The sequence below is a fragment of the Nipponia nippon genome, unplaced genomic scaffold (assembly GCF_047370975.1).
Source record: "Nipponia nippon isolate SJK-2023a ecotype South Korea unplaced genomic scaffold, ASM4737097v1 scaffold_1, whole genome shotgun sequence".
NCBI lineage: Eukaryota > Metazoa > Chordata > Aves > Pelecaniformes > Threskiornithidae > Nipponia > Nipponia nippon.
The window spans coordinates 20793323-20809673 of record NW_028262290.1 but is presented as its reverse complement, the minus strand read 5'-3'; the positions used below and the strand labels follow the sequence as shown (position 1 = coordinate 20809673).

General features: G+C 37.8%; 1 protein-coding gene across 8 annotated transcripts in view; it reads left to right on the top strand.

Annotated features, from left to right (window-relative positions):
• The window catches only part of OXR1 (oxidation resistance 1), a 301246-nt gene that overhangs the window by 223577 nt on the left and 61318 nt on the right, over window positions 1-16351 (top strand). For 6 of the 8 annotated variants that reach the window (XM_087747554.1, XM_087747562.1, XM_087747542.1 and 3 more), the window contains 3 exons: window positions 4436-4518; window positions 13071-13178; window positions 14313-14432. In XM_087747554.1, the coding sequence (XP_087603680.1) occupies window positions 4436-4518; window positions 13071-13178; window positions 14313-14432 (311 nt within the window). The remainder of the gene's footprint in view (window positions 1-4435; window positions 4519-13070; window positions 13179-14312; window positions 14433-16351) is intronic. The other 2 variants (XM_087747582.1, XM_087747592.1) reach the window with 1 other exon arrangement.

The window sequence follows — 16351 nt, the reverse complement described above, 5'->3', positions numbered from 1 at the left end:
CTTTATTCTACTGTTCAGTTAGTAGAAAGGGAGAAGATAACTTAACGACCTCTTTGAGTGGCACCTGTCTGCAAACTCTTTAGACACTTATACACAAACTAGTAAGCAGAAAAAGGAAACTTAAATTTGGGTTAGGAAAAATAAACCACAAACAACATTGGGCTGTATAAAAATGAAGTGCATATATATATTTGTAGTATGGGGTTTCTTTATTCCCATCTAATAACAGGGGTGGGGCAGGGGAAGAAGGTGCTTGTTCTACAATAGGAGTGCTCCATGTATAGATTATTAAGGCATGTATGGGATCCTGGATGAGATCAGTCTGTCTTCAGCTACATCCTTTGACTTTTGCTTAAGAGTATTTGAACCAGACTGGTGTTGAAAGAAAAAGATTAGGCTGCTGGCAAAGCTTTGATATGGGCTGAAAAACTTGGAACAGCTACACTCAAGCAGCTGTTGCAGTTTTTCAGTAGCTTGCTGAGGAGGCATCTGTTGTGTTGCAAGGTCAGGTAGAGACTTTGGTAACAAAATATTTGACCTGGAAGAGGAGAATGTTGGCTACCGTTAGTCTACACACAAACTTCTAGTGTATTGTATTCCAGGGAGGTCCCAGCTGACTGGAAGCTAGCTGATGTGACACCTATCTACAAGAAGGGCCAGAAGGAGGATCTGGGGAACTACAGGCCTGTCAGCCTGACCTCAGTGCTGAGGAAGGTCATGGAGCAGATCATCCTGAGTGCCATCAAGCAGCATATATGGGATAACCAGGGGATCATGCCCAGTCAGCATGGGTTTATGAAAGGGAGGTCCTGCTTGACCAACCTGATCTCCTTCTATGACAAGATGACCCGCTTGGTGGATAAGGGGAAGGCTGTGGATGTTGTCTACCTGGAGTTTAGTAAAGCCTTTGACACTGTCTCCCACAGCATTCTCCTGGAGAAACTGGCTGCTCACGGCTTGGATAAGTGCACTCTGTGCTGGGTTAAAAACTAGCTGAATGTCCGAGCCCAGAGAGTGGTGGTGAATGGAGTCAAATCCAGTTGGTGGCTGGTCATGAGTGGTGTTCCCCAGGGCTCAGTACTGGGACCAGTTCTGTTCAATATCTTTATTGATGATCTGGATGAGGGGATTGAGTGCACCCTCAGTAAGTTTGCAGATGACGCCAAGTGGGGCAGGAGTGTTGATCTGCCTGAAGGTAGGAAGGCTCTACAGAGCGACCTGGACAGGCTGGATTGATGGGCCGAGGCCAATTGTATGAGGTTCAACGAGGCTAAGTGCCGGGTCCTGCACTTGGGTCACAACAACCCCATGCAACGCTACAGGCTTGGGGAGGAGTGGCTGGAGGGCTGCCTGGCGGCAAAGGACCTGGGGGTGTTGGTTGACAGCCAGCTGAGCATGAGCCAGCAGTGTGCTCAGGTGGCCAAGAGGGCTAATGGCATCCTGGCTTGTGTCAGAAATAGTGTGGCCAGCAGGACCAGGGAGGTGATAGTGCCCCTGTCCTCAGCACTGGTGAGGCTGCACCTCGAGTACTGTGTTCAGTTTTGGGCCCCTCACTACAAGAAAGGCATTGAGGTGTTGGAGCGTGTCCAAAGAAGGGCAACAAAGCTGGTGAAGGGTCTGGAGCACAAGTCTTCTGAGGAGCGGCTGAGGGAGCTGGGATTGTTTAGTTTGGAGAAGAGGAGGCTGAGGGGAGACCTTATTGCTCTCTACAGCTACCTGAAAGAAGGTTGTAGCAAGGTGGGGGTCGGTCTCTTCTCCCTAGTAACAAGCGATAGGAGTAGAGGAAATGGCCTCAAGTTGTGCCATGGGAGGTTTAGATTGGATATTAGGAAAAATTTCTTCATGGAGAGAGTTGTTAGGCACTGGAACAGACTGCCCAGTGAAGTGGTGCAATCTCAGTCCCTGGAAGTATTCAAAAAATGTGTGGATGTGGTGCTTAGGGACGTGGTTTAGAGGTGGACCTGGCAGTTGGGTTAATGGTTGGACTTGAAGATCTTAAAGGTCTTTTCCAACCTTAATGATTCTATGATTATTCATTACCGACTTGGCTTAACTTCTGCTAGAGACACTTGTAGCATCTTTAAAAACTATTAATGTAATCAGAAGTAAGGGTTTCTTTTAGGTAACTTCTTAAAAGCTGCAATTAGTAAATAAGGGAAGAAATACCTTTTAATGTATTGAATGAAGATAGTGTGATGCAGAATTACAATGTTTAGATTTTCAGAATTTCTAGAAAGTTTTTAAAAGTAGGCTTAAAGTCATGACTGTCATTCATAGCTATAAAAACTTACCATAATTAATACCATACAGAGATCAATTTTTATCTTGTAAGTATGGAAGCATCCTCCCTCAGACATTTTTCAATATACTAAGAAAAATAGAATTAGTCCAATGTTTATTTCCTTATTATATAAAGAATACTTCAGGAGAGTGAAGTATTGAATCTGCTAGAAATCACTTTTATTGTTGCCCTCTGCAGCTTGCCCAATATAGCAAATATAAGGTATTTGCTGGGGTTTTATTTTTGTGTGTGTGTGTTTTGTTTCTTATTTTTTGACACTGCAGAACTTTCTGTGTATTTTGTGTTGTGGTTTTTTTTTTTTTTCCCCCCTCTCATATCTTGATAGTTTCAATTATGCATGTAGAAATGGGGGGGCAGGGGGGTGGGATATGAAATTCATGCAAGTATTTGTCTAGTCTCTTTTCCAGTGTTGCAGTCAGGATGCTAATTAAAAATAGTAATGCACAGAAGTTGCTGTCAATTTATAACAAGTTTCCTTAGTACCTCAGGTGAGGCTTAAATAGACGTACAGCATGTTTTCTATTCTTAATCTAGCCATACTAAAATATTTTGAAATAATGTATTTTGTAAGGTTTGGTTCTTCTATTTAATTTGGTTTGAAACATTTGACTAAATATAATCAGTTATGGTAACAGAAATTTGAATGTGTCAAAATGGGAGTATAACTAATCCCATTGTAGCATGAAAACCTAACATCTCATTCATGTAAGTATTTTGGGCTCCTCAATAGCAGATATTTCAGTGTTGAAGGTGGAGGCCTTGTGAGAGAGACATAACTTAAGAGATTAATCATTATATAAATGGATATGTTAAAAAAATCACTTTTCTGGAGATGTAGCATTAAATGGTTTCTGTTGACTCATGTAAGTACACTGTTGCATTGTGTTTATTATAAGTATCAATCCAATTAGTATCAAAAAGTAGGGTATACTTCAGGTACAAATTGTTGATTTTGCTTATGAAATGGAGGTCATCAAAATACAATGCTCCAATAAAAAGCACAGTTCTTAGCTTGTGTTATTATTTAGAATCTTTATTATTTATGCATAGGCTGTATGTGTTTGCTACAGATGGGATAACTGTGAAGTTAAACACTAATGCTCTTTGTTTTATAAAAAAGCTTTAAGTACTCTGTACTTACCAAACAGCATTTAGACAAAAAATTCCAACTGATTAGATCGAACATATAGGAACTCTAGATCATCGCCCCTCTAGACAAAAGCAGACTGGGTATGATATAAAACCAATTAAACACAGTAGTTCCAGAAATGTACTCCCCCTGTACTCGGCACTGGTGAGGCCGCGCCTCAAGTACTGTGTTCAGTTTTGGGCCCCTCACTACAAGAAGGACATGGAGGTGCTGGAGCGTGTCCAAAGGAGGGCAACAAAGCTGGTGAAAGGTCTAGAGCACAAGTCTTATAAGGAGTGGCTGAGGGAGCTGGGGTTGTTTAGTCTGGAGACGAGGAGGCTGAGGGGAGCCCTTATTGCTCTCTACAACTACCTGAAAGGAGGTTGTAGCGAGGTGGGGGTCGGTCTCTTCTCCCTAGTAACAAGTGATAGGATGGGAGGAAATAGCCTCAAGTTGTGCCATGGGAGGTTTAGGTTGGATATTAGGAAAAATTTCTTTACGGAGAGAGTTGTTAGGCACTGGAACAGGCTGCCCATGGAAGTGGTTGAGTCTCCATCCCTGGAGGTATTCAAAAGACAGGTAGACGTGGTGCTTGAGGACATGGTTTAGTGGTGGACTTGGCAGTGCTAGGTTAACGGTTGGACTCGATGATCTTAAGGGTCTCTTCCAACCTTAACAATTCTATGATTCTAAATGTTGCTTGCCTCATGGGATCAATCTCCTATTTAGTCTTCCTTCATTAATAGCTTCCTGGACAGCAGCAAGTACTTATGCAGTTAATTGATTCCCAGTTATCAGTGGTTTATATTGGTCAAATTCGAAAAGCATTGCAGAGGAATGAAGTCCCTATTCTAGCAGCTGGTTGTCTGTTAGACAGAGTCACCGGGAGCAAGCTGTGTAACTGGTGAATTAGATGTCTGCCCACGGGGCTGTAGTCAGCAGCCTGTGACAGTACTGAGAGAGGAAAATGAATTTAACACGCACGTTGCCTCAATTTTTTTCAGACACTGGCCAGAAGAAGACCCCAGACAAGAAAGATGGGCGACGAATGTCTTTTCAAAAGCCTAAAGGGACTATTGAATATTCTGTAAGTTACTGCTTTATTGTTAGAATGTCATTGCTTAGCAAGTGCAGACTTAAAGTTTCATTACAAAATATAAGCAGAACAGTCATGTGCATTACCTTTAATCTTAGAATTTGGTGTATCTGATAGCTTGTTTTGACAGGAATTAAATCTGGAATTAGCTAGTAGTACTTGAGTAATGCTTTTTTTTTATTTGGTTTTTTCTTTAAGTTACATTTTCTTCAACAAAAACCAAGCTAATCAATCTGTTGACTAGTTCACTTTTAGGTAACTAGCTAGAAATGGTAAATAACATTAATTATAAAATCACGTGCAAATTCCCTGCTTTCAGCATTATTAATAAACTGTTGACATCGGGAGAAATAACAGAATGAAGTTGCGGGGCGGGGGGGAAGCTATATCTTGATACTGACCTTCTGGCATTCTCTTAATAATTTTCATAGGTCTATATCTTTTACTGTACAGATCTGTTTCTGCAGCAGTATCTGAAAATGGAGCCTTTCTCTGCCTGTTCTGTTCTTGAAATGACCCTCAAACTGTGCTGCAGTCAGCTTTTCACATTTGTGGTTACTAAGGGAAACTGAAGTGAGAAGTATCTGTCTTGTGTTGTATACTGGAAATATAATTAAGCCTATAAATAATGCTTATAGGGTTGACATTAAAATAAGGAAACTCTGTCACAGTTATCTTTGAATGCTTTTGAAGCTGGACATGATAAAATAAAAATTACAACTTCTTTATAAAAAGTCTTTGCTTGACCTCTTGCTGCTCTCTTATTCCAAGAATAAGAGATATGGGGGAGACGTAACTCTTAATGTTACATTAAGCTAAGCTGTGGTATGGCTTAACTACTGAGAAGGCTGTGATAGTCATTTGGAGAGAGACAGCGGATGTGTGTATTGGAGCAAGAAGCACTTCATTAGTGTTGCTTATATTGGGAATTTGAATATCATCCTAGCCTATACTAAAAACTTCCTTGAAGTTGAAATTCAGAAAAGGAATTTCTTCTGCTTAAGTTCTAGCAGCTGAAGAATGATAAAGTAAATGTGACTGTTCTTTTTATTCCATTAACCCCATTTGTCTGAAATAATTGGAAAAAATGCTCAGGTGTAACTCTGTAAAACTGGGGTCCCTCTTCAGTCAGTAAATCCCTTTACTTGTCTCTTGCCGCTACGTGCATGCATTTACCTTGGTATGTAAGATTCCAGGCAAAGCTAAAGCACCAAGCTTTCCTTTTTAAAATTAGTATGTTTGTGTCAAGTTGTCATGTACTTCTGCAGGTTTTTGTGTTCCAGTAGGTGGGGTTTTATTTGCAAAAATAACTTTCTTAAGTACATACTGAAGTATGTATCATTTCCTTGTGAGTCAAAAGGACGATTCACAAGAATCAAAGACTTTTTGTCTTTAAACTTAGCCCAGATTCTAAAGGAGCCTGTTGTGTGTATGCAACGTGGTGCATTTCAGCTTCACAGTGCAGTATGCTGTCTGGTCTTGCTGTACTTCTCACTCATTAAGTACTTAAGTAACATCAAGTTTTCAGAGCTTTTGGTTATGTGTCCTGCACATATGTCTTAATACCATACACAGATCCTAACCTTTAGGAACCAAGGTTATGTTCACTATATGTGTAAGAGAGGTCTAGTAACTATTGTGATAATTTGCTACTGTTATTATTTATGACTTTACACCATGTGGAGAGAGAAACTTATGTCTGGTTTTTGCCTTCATCCTACTACCTCTCAAAGCAACAACATACACACATGTATTTACATGTCTGCATGTGTTGCTGCTTTGAGAAGTAGTAGAAGGACGAAGGCAGAAACCAGACTCCTCCCCCCTGCCCAGTATTGTTGAAAAGTTAGTGGATTTTTTTTGCATTATTTTTTTTTTTCATAATAATTTAATGTGTTAGCTTTTCCAGTGGCTACATGGTTTTAGGATGGAAGGGCTTATTTGTATTCCTGAAGTTGAGTGAGATAGAATCTCACTGATGCAAACTATGGGTTTTTGAGGTGAAATACACTTCCCACCAGAATTTTTTAAAAAAGAAAATCATTACTTTGGGGACAAATATACAATAAAGTATGTTTTCTCTTTAAAGATAAAGCCAGAATGCAGTTAATGTTAAAGATTTTAATCTAAAATTCCTAAAGCATAGAAACCTGGAACTACTGTTCTGTATGTTGTACCAGTGAGAAGACATCAACAGATGTGGTATTAAGTGAAGGAAACAAGTCCTAAGCTTACCCAGGTTAGTAGGTTTAAAAGAATTACACTAAGTTAATTTTCACTGACAGGCTCTAGAGGATACGGAAAACTCTGGTTTAGTTTCACTGTTATTACTTAGACAGTGAACAGGTTATTTTTTTTAAGTTAATATGGTTTCTCTTCTTCTGAATGTCAGTCAACAGATTAGATGCAAATTGGTATTATCTGTTATTTCAGAATTCACAGTTGGTGCTCCAAGCCAGTTGTTTTCCCCTTCTGCACACAGCTGATGCATGTGAACAGGCTCTAAGGACTAACAGAGCTGATAGTTTAGGTGAATTATTGTTACTATCTTGAACTTTTAGTCCTTTTTATGTTGTGAAAATAGCATTTTTATGTTGCTTATTTCACGGCATTATATTACTGTTGCATTAGAAGTATTTTGTGTTATATGTTGTACAAACACAACTAGTGTCTGCCTACAGGTGTTAGAAGAGCCAACTACAGATTAATAAAGGAGCATAAGCAGACAGTGTTGGCCACTGATCACCAATGATACTAGCATGGTCACAGTTGTATGACTTCAACAAAAGCCTTCTAACCCCTCTTCCTTTTGAGGAGAAAAATGAAATAATTGTGGCTATTTACAGATAGGTGTGTTTTTGGTTTTTGTTTGGTTTTTTTTTCTCAAGTGCAATAGTCTGTACAGGAAAAGCACTTTCTGTTGGAAAAAAAAAAAAATTCAAGTGAGCAAATGGAGGCAGATGATCTGGTTTAACTCTGTTGGAGGCTCCACTGTAAGACTTCCCTTTCCTTGCCCCACTCCCTCCCCTTTAACTCTCCGGGGATCAAAGGCTGCACTCTTCTCCTGAAATAGCAGATAAGCACCATAACATACAGAATATGTTGCCCAGATCATAAGAATAGCCTGATATCAATTAATGAAGGTCACACAAGCCTATAGTAGACCAGAGTCTTAAGACTGAGTTTTAAGCCAGACTCCTCAGTGTTGAACTGCCGGTCTTCCTGCATGTGATCTTTTCCCAGTTATTTAGTCGTAAGTCCAACATCTGGAAATTGGGTCTTGACTCTTTTTTGTTTTAGTTAGAAACCAGTTAGATAAGTATACTAAGAGCAAAACTACAGAGGCTTGTGAAGTCAGCTTCTTAAGGAAGGAAGGAGGAATTTTTGATCCTTTCTTAGCTCAAGGGGCGTGGGTGGCAAGTTTTTTTTTTGTGGTGACCATCAAACAGGTGAAAGTTCACTAGAATTTGAACCCACATGAATACTTGGAATTTCTTTGTTGTAATGATTTGTTGAATGAATTGATTTTGAGAGCAGATTAATGGTGAGTATCTGCTAATATCTTTTTAGACTAACTGTGGACTTCACTTTCAGTCCTAGGGTAGCTTGGATAGAGAGTGCTAAAGGTTCTCCCCTCTGGTGCAGCTAGTTTTATTGCCATTGTAAGCCTTTACAGACTTAGACCACTACATGCTTAGGAGTTTTTGCTTTTTTGTTGGTGCTCCTATTTCAAAGCCAGGGGTTGTGTTCTTGTCTGACTGTCACTTTTCTTTCAGCATGCCACTGTCAGTCTTTTTGCTATTTTTGGGGAATTTAGAAAATGTGGATCATAATGATGGCATATTACTTATCTGTTGTATCTTTTGCCTAATTTTAAAATTATTTTTGGAGTGGCTTTTATGACACTTACAAGTTCTGTTTTCCAGATGATGCATATTATAGAAATTAGACCTATTAACAATTAGTTAATATAGTCATAATCTGTTATTTCTAAAGGCTTGGGTACAGCACCAAAGTTGTTGTTGTGTCCTCTTCTCCCCTTTGTCCTCACCCCTCCTTCTAGTCTTCCCATCTCTTCAATTTTGTTAGTTCCTTTTAATACTTTTAAATCATTGTTTTGTTGTTTTCTGGTTCTTGGACAGCTAGTCTTGAAATACTTTTAAAAAATAAATAATTCTTTGTGGACTCTGATTCATATGTATTCAGTGTATAATTTTTAATGGAAGAATGAGTGAACTCCAATTGTTGAGATGCAATGATAGTAAAGTTCATTAAAATATCAATAGAGAATTTGATTATAAATAAGGTTTTTAAATAATTTTGCCAGCTGCTAAACTGACAGAAATGAAAGCAGTTTGAGCCACAGTCAGTGGTGACTCTGAAGCTATTTGTCTACTGGTGCACACAAGCACACCTGGCAAACATGGGTATATAAGTAGTGCTCCGTAAGTGGAAAAAGGGGTGGTGGGATGTACCTCTGTTCAAATGGGGACACAATGATTTGAAGAGAGCGTTTGATTTGGGATTATTGGAAAAGGAAAACAGAAGGTGTGGCTCTTTCTGTACGAGTCATATCTGTAAAAACTGATTTTAGCTAACTTAGAATTTCAGACTTATCTATATACATATGTAAGTGACTACATAAGGTAGAAATAACTAGGTAGTAAGGCCTTATGTGTCTTATCTCTACATAAGACAGTTGATGACTAGAAGCTCTTGCTACTCAGTATAGGAAAGCTACTTCTTTTAAGAAGGTCTTTTTCAACAGAAGTTTGTGTGCATTAAGTTTAACACAGTCCTGACTAAGTGGTTCTTGTTTTCTTTTTATGTTTTCATTACTTTGTATCTTTCAGTCTTTATACTCAAGTCAGTATACTGAAGGAAGCAAAGCCAATGCATGATACGTATTGAACCACTTCAAAGCCCTAGCTGGCCTGCTCAAGTCCATTCCAGAGTGTTTCAGGGAATAAAATAGTGTTTTCACATGTCTGTTGGTTGTTTTTCAGACGTTTACTGGTATTTGAACAAATCTTGCCATTCTGTTAAAATCATGAAACAATGTAATCACTGTTCATCATACCTCTCCCTTCTCAAAAGGGGAAATTGTCCCATGAAGATTCAGCTTGGTGCTTTAATATCCAAATATTGATATAAAAGTCTTAATATTCAGAATAACATTTAAATAACTACATGCATAATGTATAGAAAGTTTGTTTCCTGGGAGAGGAGTATTGAATTGATGGGGAAAAAATGATTGGAACAGCTGGAAGGTGGCTGTGGTATGTGGTGGTGCATTTTTTTCTTTGTTAGTTCTTAAACTACGCTTTTCCACAAAGTTATTCTTCCAGTTTTTGCTGCTCAGATTCTATTTTTTGAAATTGTAGAAAGCCTGAGAATTGGAAAATAGGCCTTTGAATATATGGAGATACTTCAGGAAGTCTTTATTACATGAACAGCTTCTTTGTTTTAAGAAGGTATCAGTGCTGCTCTCTGAAGTCCCGTGTAGCGTGGAGATTCGCCTGTGCAAACTTTACAGCCAAATAAGAAAAGGAAATGTATATTTGCCATTCTTGTGCTCATGCTTTATGAGATAAACCCTTTAGCTGCCAGGAGATCTCACCAGATCTCACCATTTCTGAAGGCTAAAAAGAGTGAAAGGATTCTTAAAGGGGTTTTTGTTCTGTGGTTTTTAATTGAATGCTTTTAATTTATTTTATATCATATCATAAGTTAGTTGAAAATCTCAAATATTTCAATCTTAAGTGATACGTAAGGAATATCTACCTAGCAGCTAACTGTTGTCCTCCAACACTTAAGTGAGAGCAAACTTTTGAATTAGGCAAAACTTTTAAACCTCACTTTACAGTTTGTTTTAGCAAACCTTCTGTATTATGTAGAGTTTCTGATGGAAACACTACTGTTCTTTGATTTGGTTGTCAGTTTTGTTATCGTCTGTGGAACAAGTAGTGCATATCTGGTCAGGTTATGGTACTGTTTTGATTTCTGGTTTAGTACCAATTAATAGTGGCATACAAGAATATTCTTCTATTTCACGTACCTGTGTTATACAGCACTGAATTACTAAGAGGTACTACAATACGGTCTTTCTTACCTGCAGTACCAGTACAGAGAGATATTTGCTGCTTCATTTAGCTTAATGGCTTCCTATATGGAGAGTTGTCATAATAGAATTAGGAATTTATCTAAAAAAAAAGCTAATTGCCATTTCTCTGGCACTACCCATCTTTTTTCTTTAGTGAATCTAGGCTGACAAATGTACCTTTACAAAATGATGAAGAATTCTTTATGGAAAGAAATTCTTTAACTCTTACTTGTGAACCTTAATTATGTTAGTATCCCAAGCTGCCCTGTGTTTTTATCTGTTGAACTATAACAGCCTTCAAAGTACATTATATTTATAGCACTTTTTCTTGCAGGACAACCCACTTCTCTATTTAAAGGATATAGTTTGCTTCTCTATATCTGTCAGTTATACTTTTTTATTCCTGTGCTGTCAACACGTGTTCACTAGCATGACATAACTTTGAAAAAAGTTAATGAAGAGAAAGCATTTATTTTCCTAAATTCTTTTGGGCCTAGTGTTCTGTTCAGTGTTAAGTTTTGGAACGTTTAAGTGGGAATGCATTTTGAGGAGCAATTATTTAACTCTTCATATATTACTTTTGCTTTACAGGCAAAAGGAACTCTGTTTCCCAGCTATTCTCGCAATGCAAGTAAACTGTATTGAAATACTAAATATTTAATCGCCCAATATTAACTAACACTATAACCTGTAGATACATATTCTTCCACTCTGGCAAAACGTTTGCTGCTCCTGTAAAGAATAAATGTGCCTCGTTACATTCTACTGACAGCAAAACATATAATGCTTATTAGTTATATGGAATATACTAATTCGACTGGAACAGTCCACAATAGAGTACGGCTAGAAGCAGGCTAGCCCGATGTATGTTTTATTACTCATGTCCACTGCAGTACAGCTACTGAAAGAGAGCGGTTTAGTCTTTCTGTTCCAAATGCTGCCTTTTTCTGTGTGACTGTGTACGGTCAAGGTCTACTCTCAGAGCAAGCAATACTAAAAGCTATTAAAACATGTATGCTCCAAGACTTTTCCTTCCCTCCCCTCACCCTACCCTCCATTCTTTTCCTGCCCCAGTTCAATCGTTCAAGCAGAACTAAAGGATATCTATCTTTGTCTAGCAACAGTTGACAACGCGTACAAGACATGCTGCCCCCACTTTTTTTTAAGGAAGCGAGTGAAGAGCGGAAGATACCTAGTGGGTAGGCAGTCAGCTAATGATACCCACTGGCTTTCTCAAAACAGTTGTGTAGAACATACACTATGAAGAAAAACGTGGTTTTGTCCTTCACTGATTTCTCCCTTCCCTGCTTTTCCCTTGAAAATTAAGTAAAGAAAAGGAGATTTAAAAGAGAAAAAAGCATTCTTTTCTGTAATTGTCAAGAAATCTTAAAGTTAAGTGAATAGCCTGAAAATAGAAGGAAAACTAAACCTGTGAATAATTAGTCTAATACTATTTATATAGGGTGGAAGGTGTATATCTTCTGCAGGTGTAAAAGAGGGACAAATGAGAAGACATTTAAGACAGGAGTCAGTAGAATTTTTCTAGCTGTGCTCTGTATCTAGCAACACAAATGTAGCTTTGCTTATGTTGCTTCATCTTATCTTAACTGATAAGATTTATTTTTCCTGGTACAGTGTTTATGAAACCCTGTGCCATTATGCAATAAAATTTTTGGTTGTATGCTCCCTTGTCATATGATCTTCACCATTCTTAAAGGCTTGCTATGAATTCTTTATTCTAAAATCCTTTTGTGAATAAAACTTTTTTTCCCTTTGCTTTCCTCTGTTGGTTCATATCAAATACATTTTGGGAGATGGGGTTGAAAACAAGAGTTTGAAAAAAATCTTTCCCTTACTTGGGAATCACCTGCTCAAAATGCTTATGCTCCATCTGCTGTCATACTGGTTGACCTGTTTTGCTTCAGTATTTTTACTTTCTCAGGTATGTATTTTACTTGAAAGTCAGGTTAACAGAAGCTTATTTCAAGAGGAAGAGAGCATGATTACACTTATAGAGATTGCTTCAGCTTTTCTATCAGTGAAGAACGGAGAAGAGGAGTTGAAAAGGGAGAATGAAGGGTTCTGCGAAACCAATCGGTCATGCATTGGTCTAGTGGTACCCAGCAGTGAGTTTCTAGATCAGAAGTTCTGGTGCAGTAGCTGAGCCTACAGCTCGGGGTGTGTGACTGACACTTATGGCCACCTGGAAACATAGTGGGAAGGCAGGAGTCCTTACATTGGGTTGCAACAGACTAATATTTAGGGGGTAGGTATGTTTTTTGGGTTGTGTTGAGGGGGGGAGAGGACAATCATAAGGTACAAAGACTTAAAGTTCATCAAAATCTCGGTAAATCTACATGTGATAAAATTTGTAAGCCACTATTTGAACTAACTGCTTACAGGTTTGTTTTTCTTTTTCTTTTTCCCCTAATTGATACAGGTGGAATCAAGAGATACTTTAAACAGTATTGCCTTGAAATTTGATACAACACCCAATGAACTGGTTCAGTTAAATAAGCTTTTCTCCAGAGCAGTCGTTCCTGGACAGGTACTATTATACTATATATGTTACTTCCAACAAAAACCTTTTTTCCTGTAATTCTCATCTGTACCAGAGAAAGTGTTAAAGTACTTCTCTTATGGGTTTTCCTATTGGCTTTGTAAAAGACTTTTTCATTTTTCTCTAGTTTGTGAATTCCTTGTGCCTATTAAATAACTGCCTAAAAAGGGAACATGTAATGAAGCTACCTGTCTCTTAAATAAGATCAGAGGACTTTTATTATGCCATTAAGTATATTTAGTTTTAACACTTGGGTACAAGCTAAATTGTTACTTTGCAAATATAGCAGTCTGTTTACCAGCTGTAGCTCAGAAGACAAATTCAGGCTACAGGTTACAAACAACATTCCTGACTGCATGTTACTGCCTGCAATTCTTTTTTAATAAATTGAATAATGTTTACATTCCACCCTGAAAACTTGCTGTCTTGACTGGCCCTATAGGAACTATCACTCACTTCTTATAGGTCACTATTGCTTACATCTTTTTCTTTCCTTTTTTTTGCCTTCACTTTTCACTTCTCTTTGAAAGCCAGGCCTGGAAACAAGTGATAGGTCAGCTACGGTATTAGCCCTCTGTTTGAAAACATCCTGTGTTTATTTCTGCTTCCTGCAAAACTTTGCCTAGGCAGCTTGAATGCCTACAATGGCCAAAATACTGTATTTAAGGGGTGAATAACTTCAGTTGATTTTTTTTTTTTTCTTTTTTTACATTCAGTGCTAAGAGCTATGTCTATGAACTTGTTCCCCAACCTGTTTCTTGGTTGCTCAAATAGTAGAGTAATAGCAAGAGAAATAATTGGGCAGGTCTTCCTTGGACTCTGTATTGGGTGTTTCTGGCATGCTCTATACTCTTAATGCTTTCTGTCTGAACTTTTTCCTCAATTATTATGACTAAAGATCAATCTTATCTCAAGATAATATTTGAAAACTTTAAAAGCTGAAGTTAAGAAGTGCTTTGTGTGGAGCTGTTTATTCCCTCAACTCATAATTTCTGTTAAAATTAGCAGGAATAGTTTAATATAGCTTATTTTGAGAAAGCACAGCAAATATACCTGAACTAGTGGGAAATCTAAAGTAAACCTGAAAGTATGACTTCTAACTACATTATATCTTCTTTATAGATTTTGTATGTTCCTGACCCAGACTACATTTCTAGTGTGGACAGCTCCCCCTCTCTAAGTCCTATAAGTCCCCTATCACCTACATCTTCCGAAGCAGAGCTTGACAAGGCTACAGTAAATGTAGGTATACCTGTTGTCCTTGAAATTAACTTTCCCTTACAAGGTAAATGTTACAGATGCTATGCTTTCTTCTTAAACTATCCATTCATTTTGAGGAGAAATTACAACACTTGGAGTTCAAAAGTAAAATAGTACCTTTTTCACGTAAATACAAGCTTTTAATCTTTTTAAATGAGTTTTCTATGTGAAAACTGATTTGAAGGCAAGTTATTTGTAACAAAATACTATCCTCGCACACTGATATCTTAAATACTAGTTCCTGTTGCATTTCTGTATTTGTTACCTTTCAGAACTAGTTAAACATTTGTCTCTAAATCTTTTTGATAGTTTTTGTAGCAATGATACATTGGCAAGAATACTCAAGTAGCTAAACGGTGAGGACTCCCCCTGTGCCCTGTAGAGGTGTGGAATGGGGTTCTCTAGTTTCATTTAGCAAAATGAAGTAAAGGAAAAAAAAAAGTCTGTTTCAGTGAAGGGCTAATACAGAGTTGATTATAGCTGACTTCTACTCAGTAGGTTCTACCTCTGTAGACTTTCAAATACTAAAATTGTTTAGCCATCAAAGCTGCTCTGTAATTCAGCTCAAATGTAGGTTTTGGCTAGGAGCTAGCTTTGTAAAAGAATGTCTTTCCAGGAACATCGGTTTGCTGTCAACAGAATTCTATGTGGAGAACTCCAGCCAGGAAGGTGCAGTATTGGAGCCTGAGCTTCTCTGCAATTTATGCAGTTATGACCTTATTCAGATGTTTCTTAATATGTCACTATTCTTTTCCCAGTTATTCTTATCTTTTCTCTGAAATTACAAATTTTCTTGATAGCACTGCTTGATAGTGCTCAGTCAAGCTGTCAAATGTCTACTCCAGGATTCTGTGTGCTCAAAGTTTAGGAATTGAGACTTTAAGCATTTCTTTATTTATTTGCTTGCATGGCTTGGTCCAGAAAAGTTTAAATATAAAGGTATTGCTTTGTTCCTGAATAGGTTCCCAGGCTGCGTTACAAAGGCTGTGATGACTCTTCCACTGAAAATTACTATTGTTTTTGCTGTTCCACCTTTACTCTGACATAGCATGCCTGTTCTCATAAGGTGTCTGCTGTCATTTGTACTGAATAATTTCTTCTATGTTTTATGGCAAACTGAAGGTGTTGTAGCACAGTAAATAGACTAGTCTGCAGGAATACATTCTTCTATATCAGTCTCAGAATGACTGTAAATGCTAGGATAGGCCTACCCATATAGCATATGTCGTGAGAAGTGACTCGAGGGAAAATTGTTAGTTTTACTACTAGAAATCAGAGCTGTACAGTGCACTAGATCCCATGTCAGAAAAAATACCTTATTCTTGCTTCTGTGGATTATTTTGTATATGCTTGTTTGCGTATAGTAGATAAAGAGGCTTAATAGTATAGCCATACCTGTATTTTTTTTTTGAAACTTTTTTATTGACTATATGCACATAGCAGAGATAAAAGCTTGAAAATGTAGAAGAAACCAAGTAGATTAAAATACTTTAAAAGTTAAAATCCTCTTATGCAAAAGGTTATTTTGTTTAGTGTAGGCAGTTTGATGTTGGCAACAATTTGAGTGTTAAATTTCATTTAACTGACACTTACTGTATTGTTGCAGAACTATTTTGTGTGTCTCGTTACATGTTGTGGATCACTACAAGCAGTTCTTAAATGCTTCAGGGAAAGTCAAACAAATAAGCAATGTGACAATATATAATAAAGTGTTTCTAGAAGTTTCTGTTTCTGAGGTCTTTTGAAGTACATGTAAGGAGGGAAGGGGTGTTCCTAGATGCAGTTGGTCAAAAGAAAGCAAAGAACAGAAATCGCTTGCATTTGTCAGTGTGGACTCTGTGTGTGTATGTTTGTTTGGTTTTGTTTGTTAAACAGCAACACAAAAAGCACTAAGTTTCTGT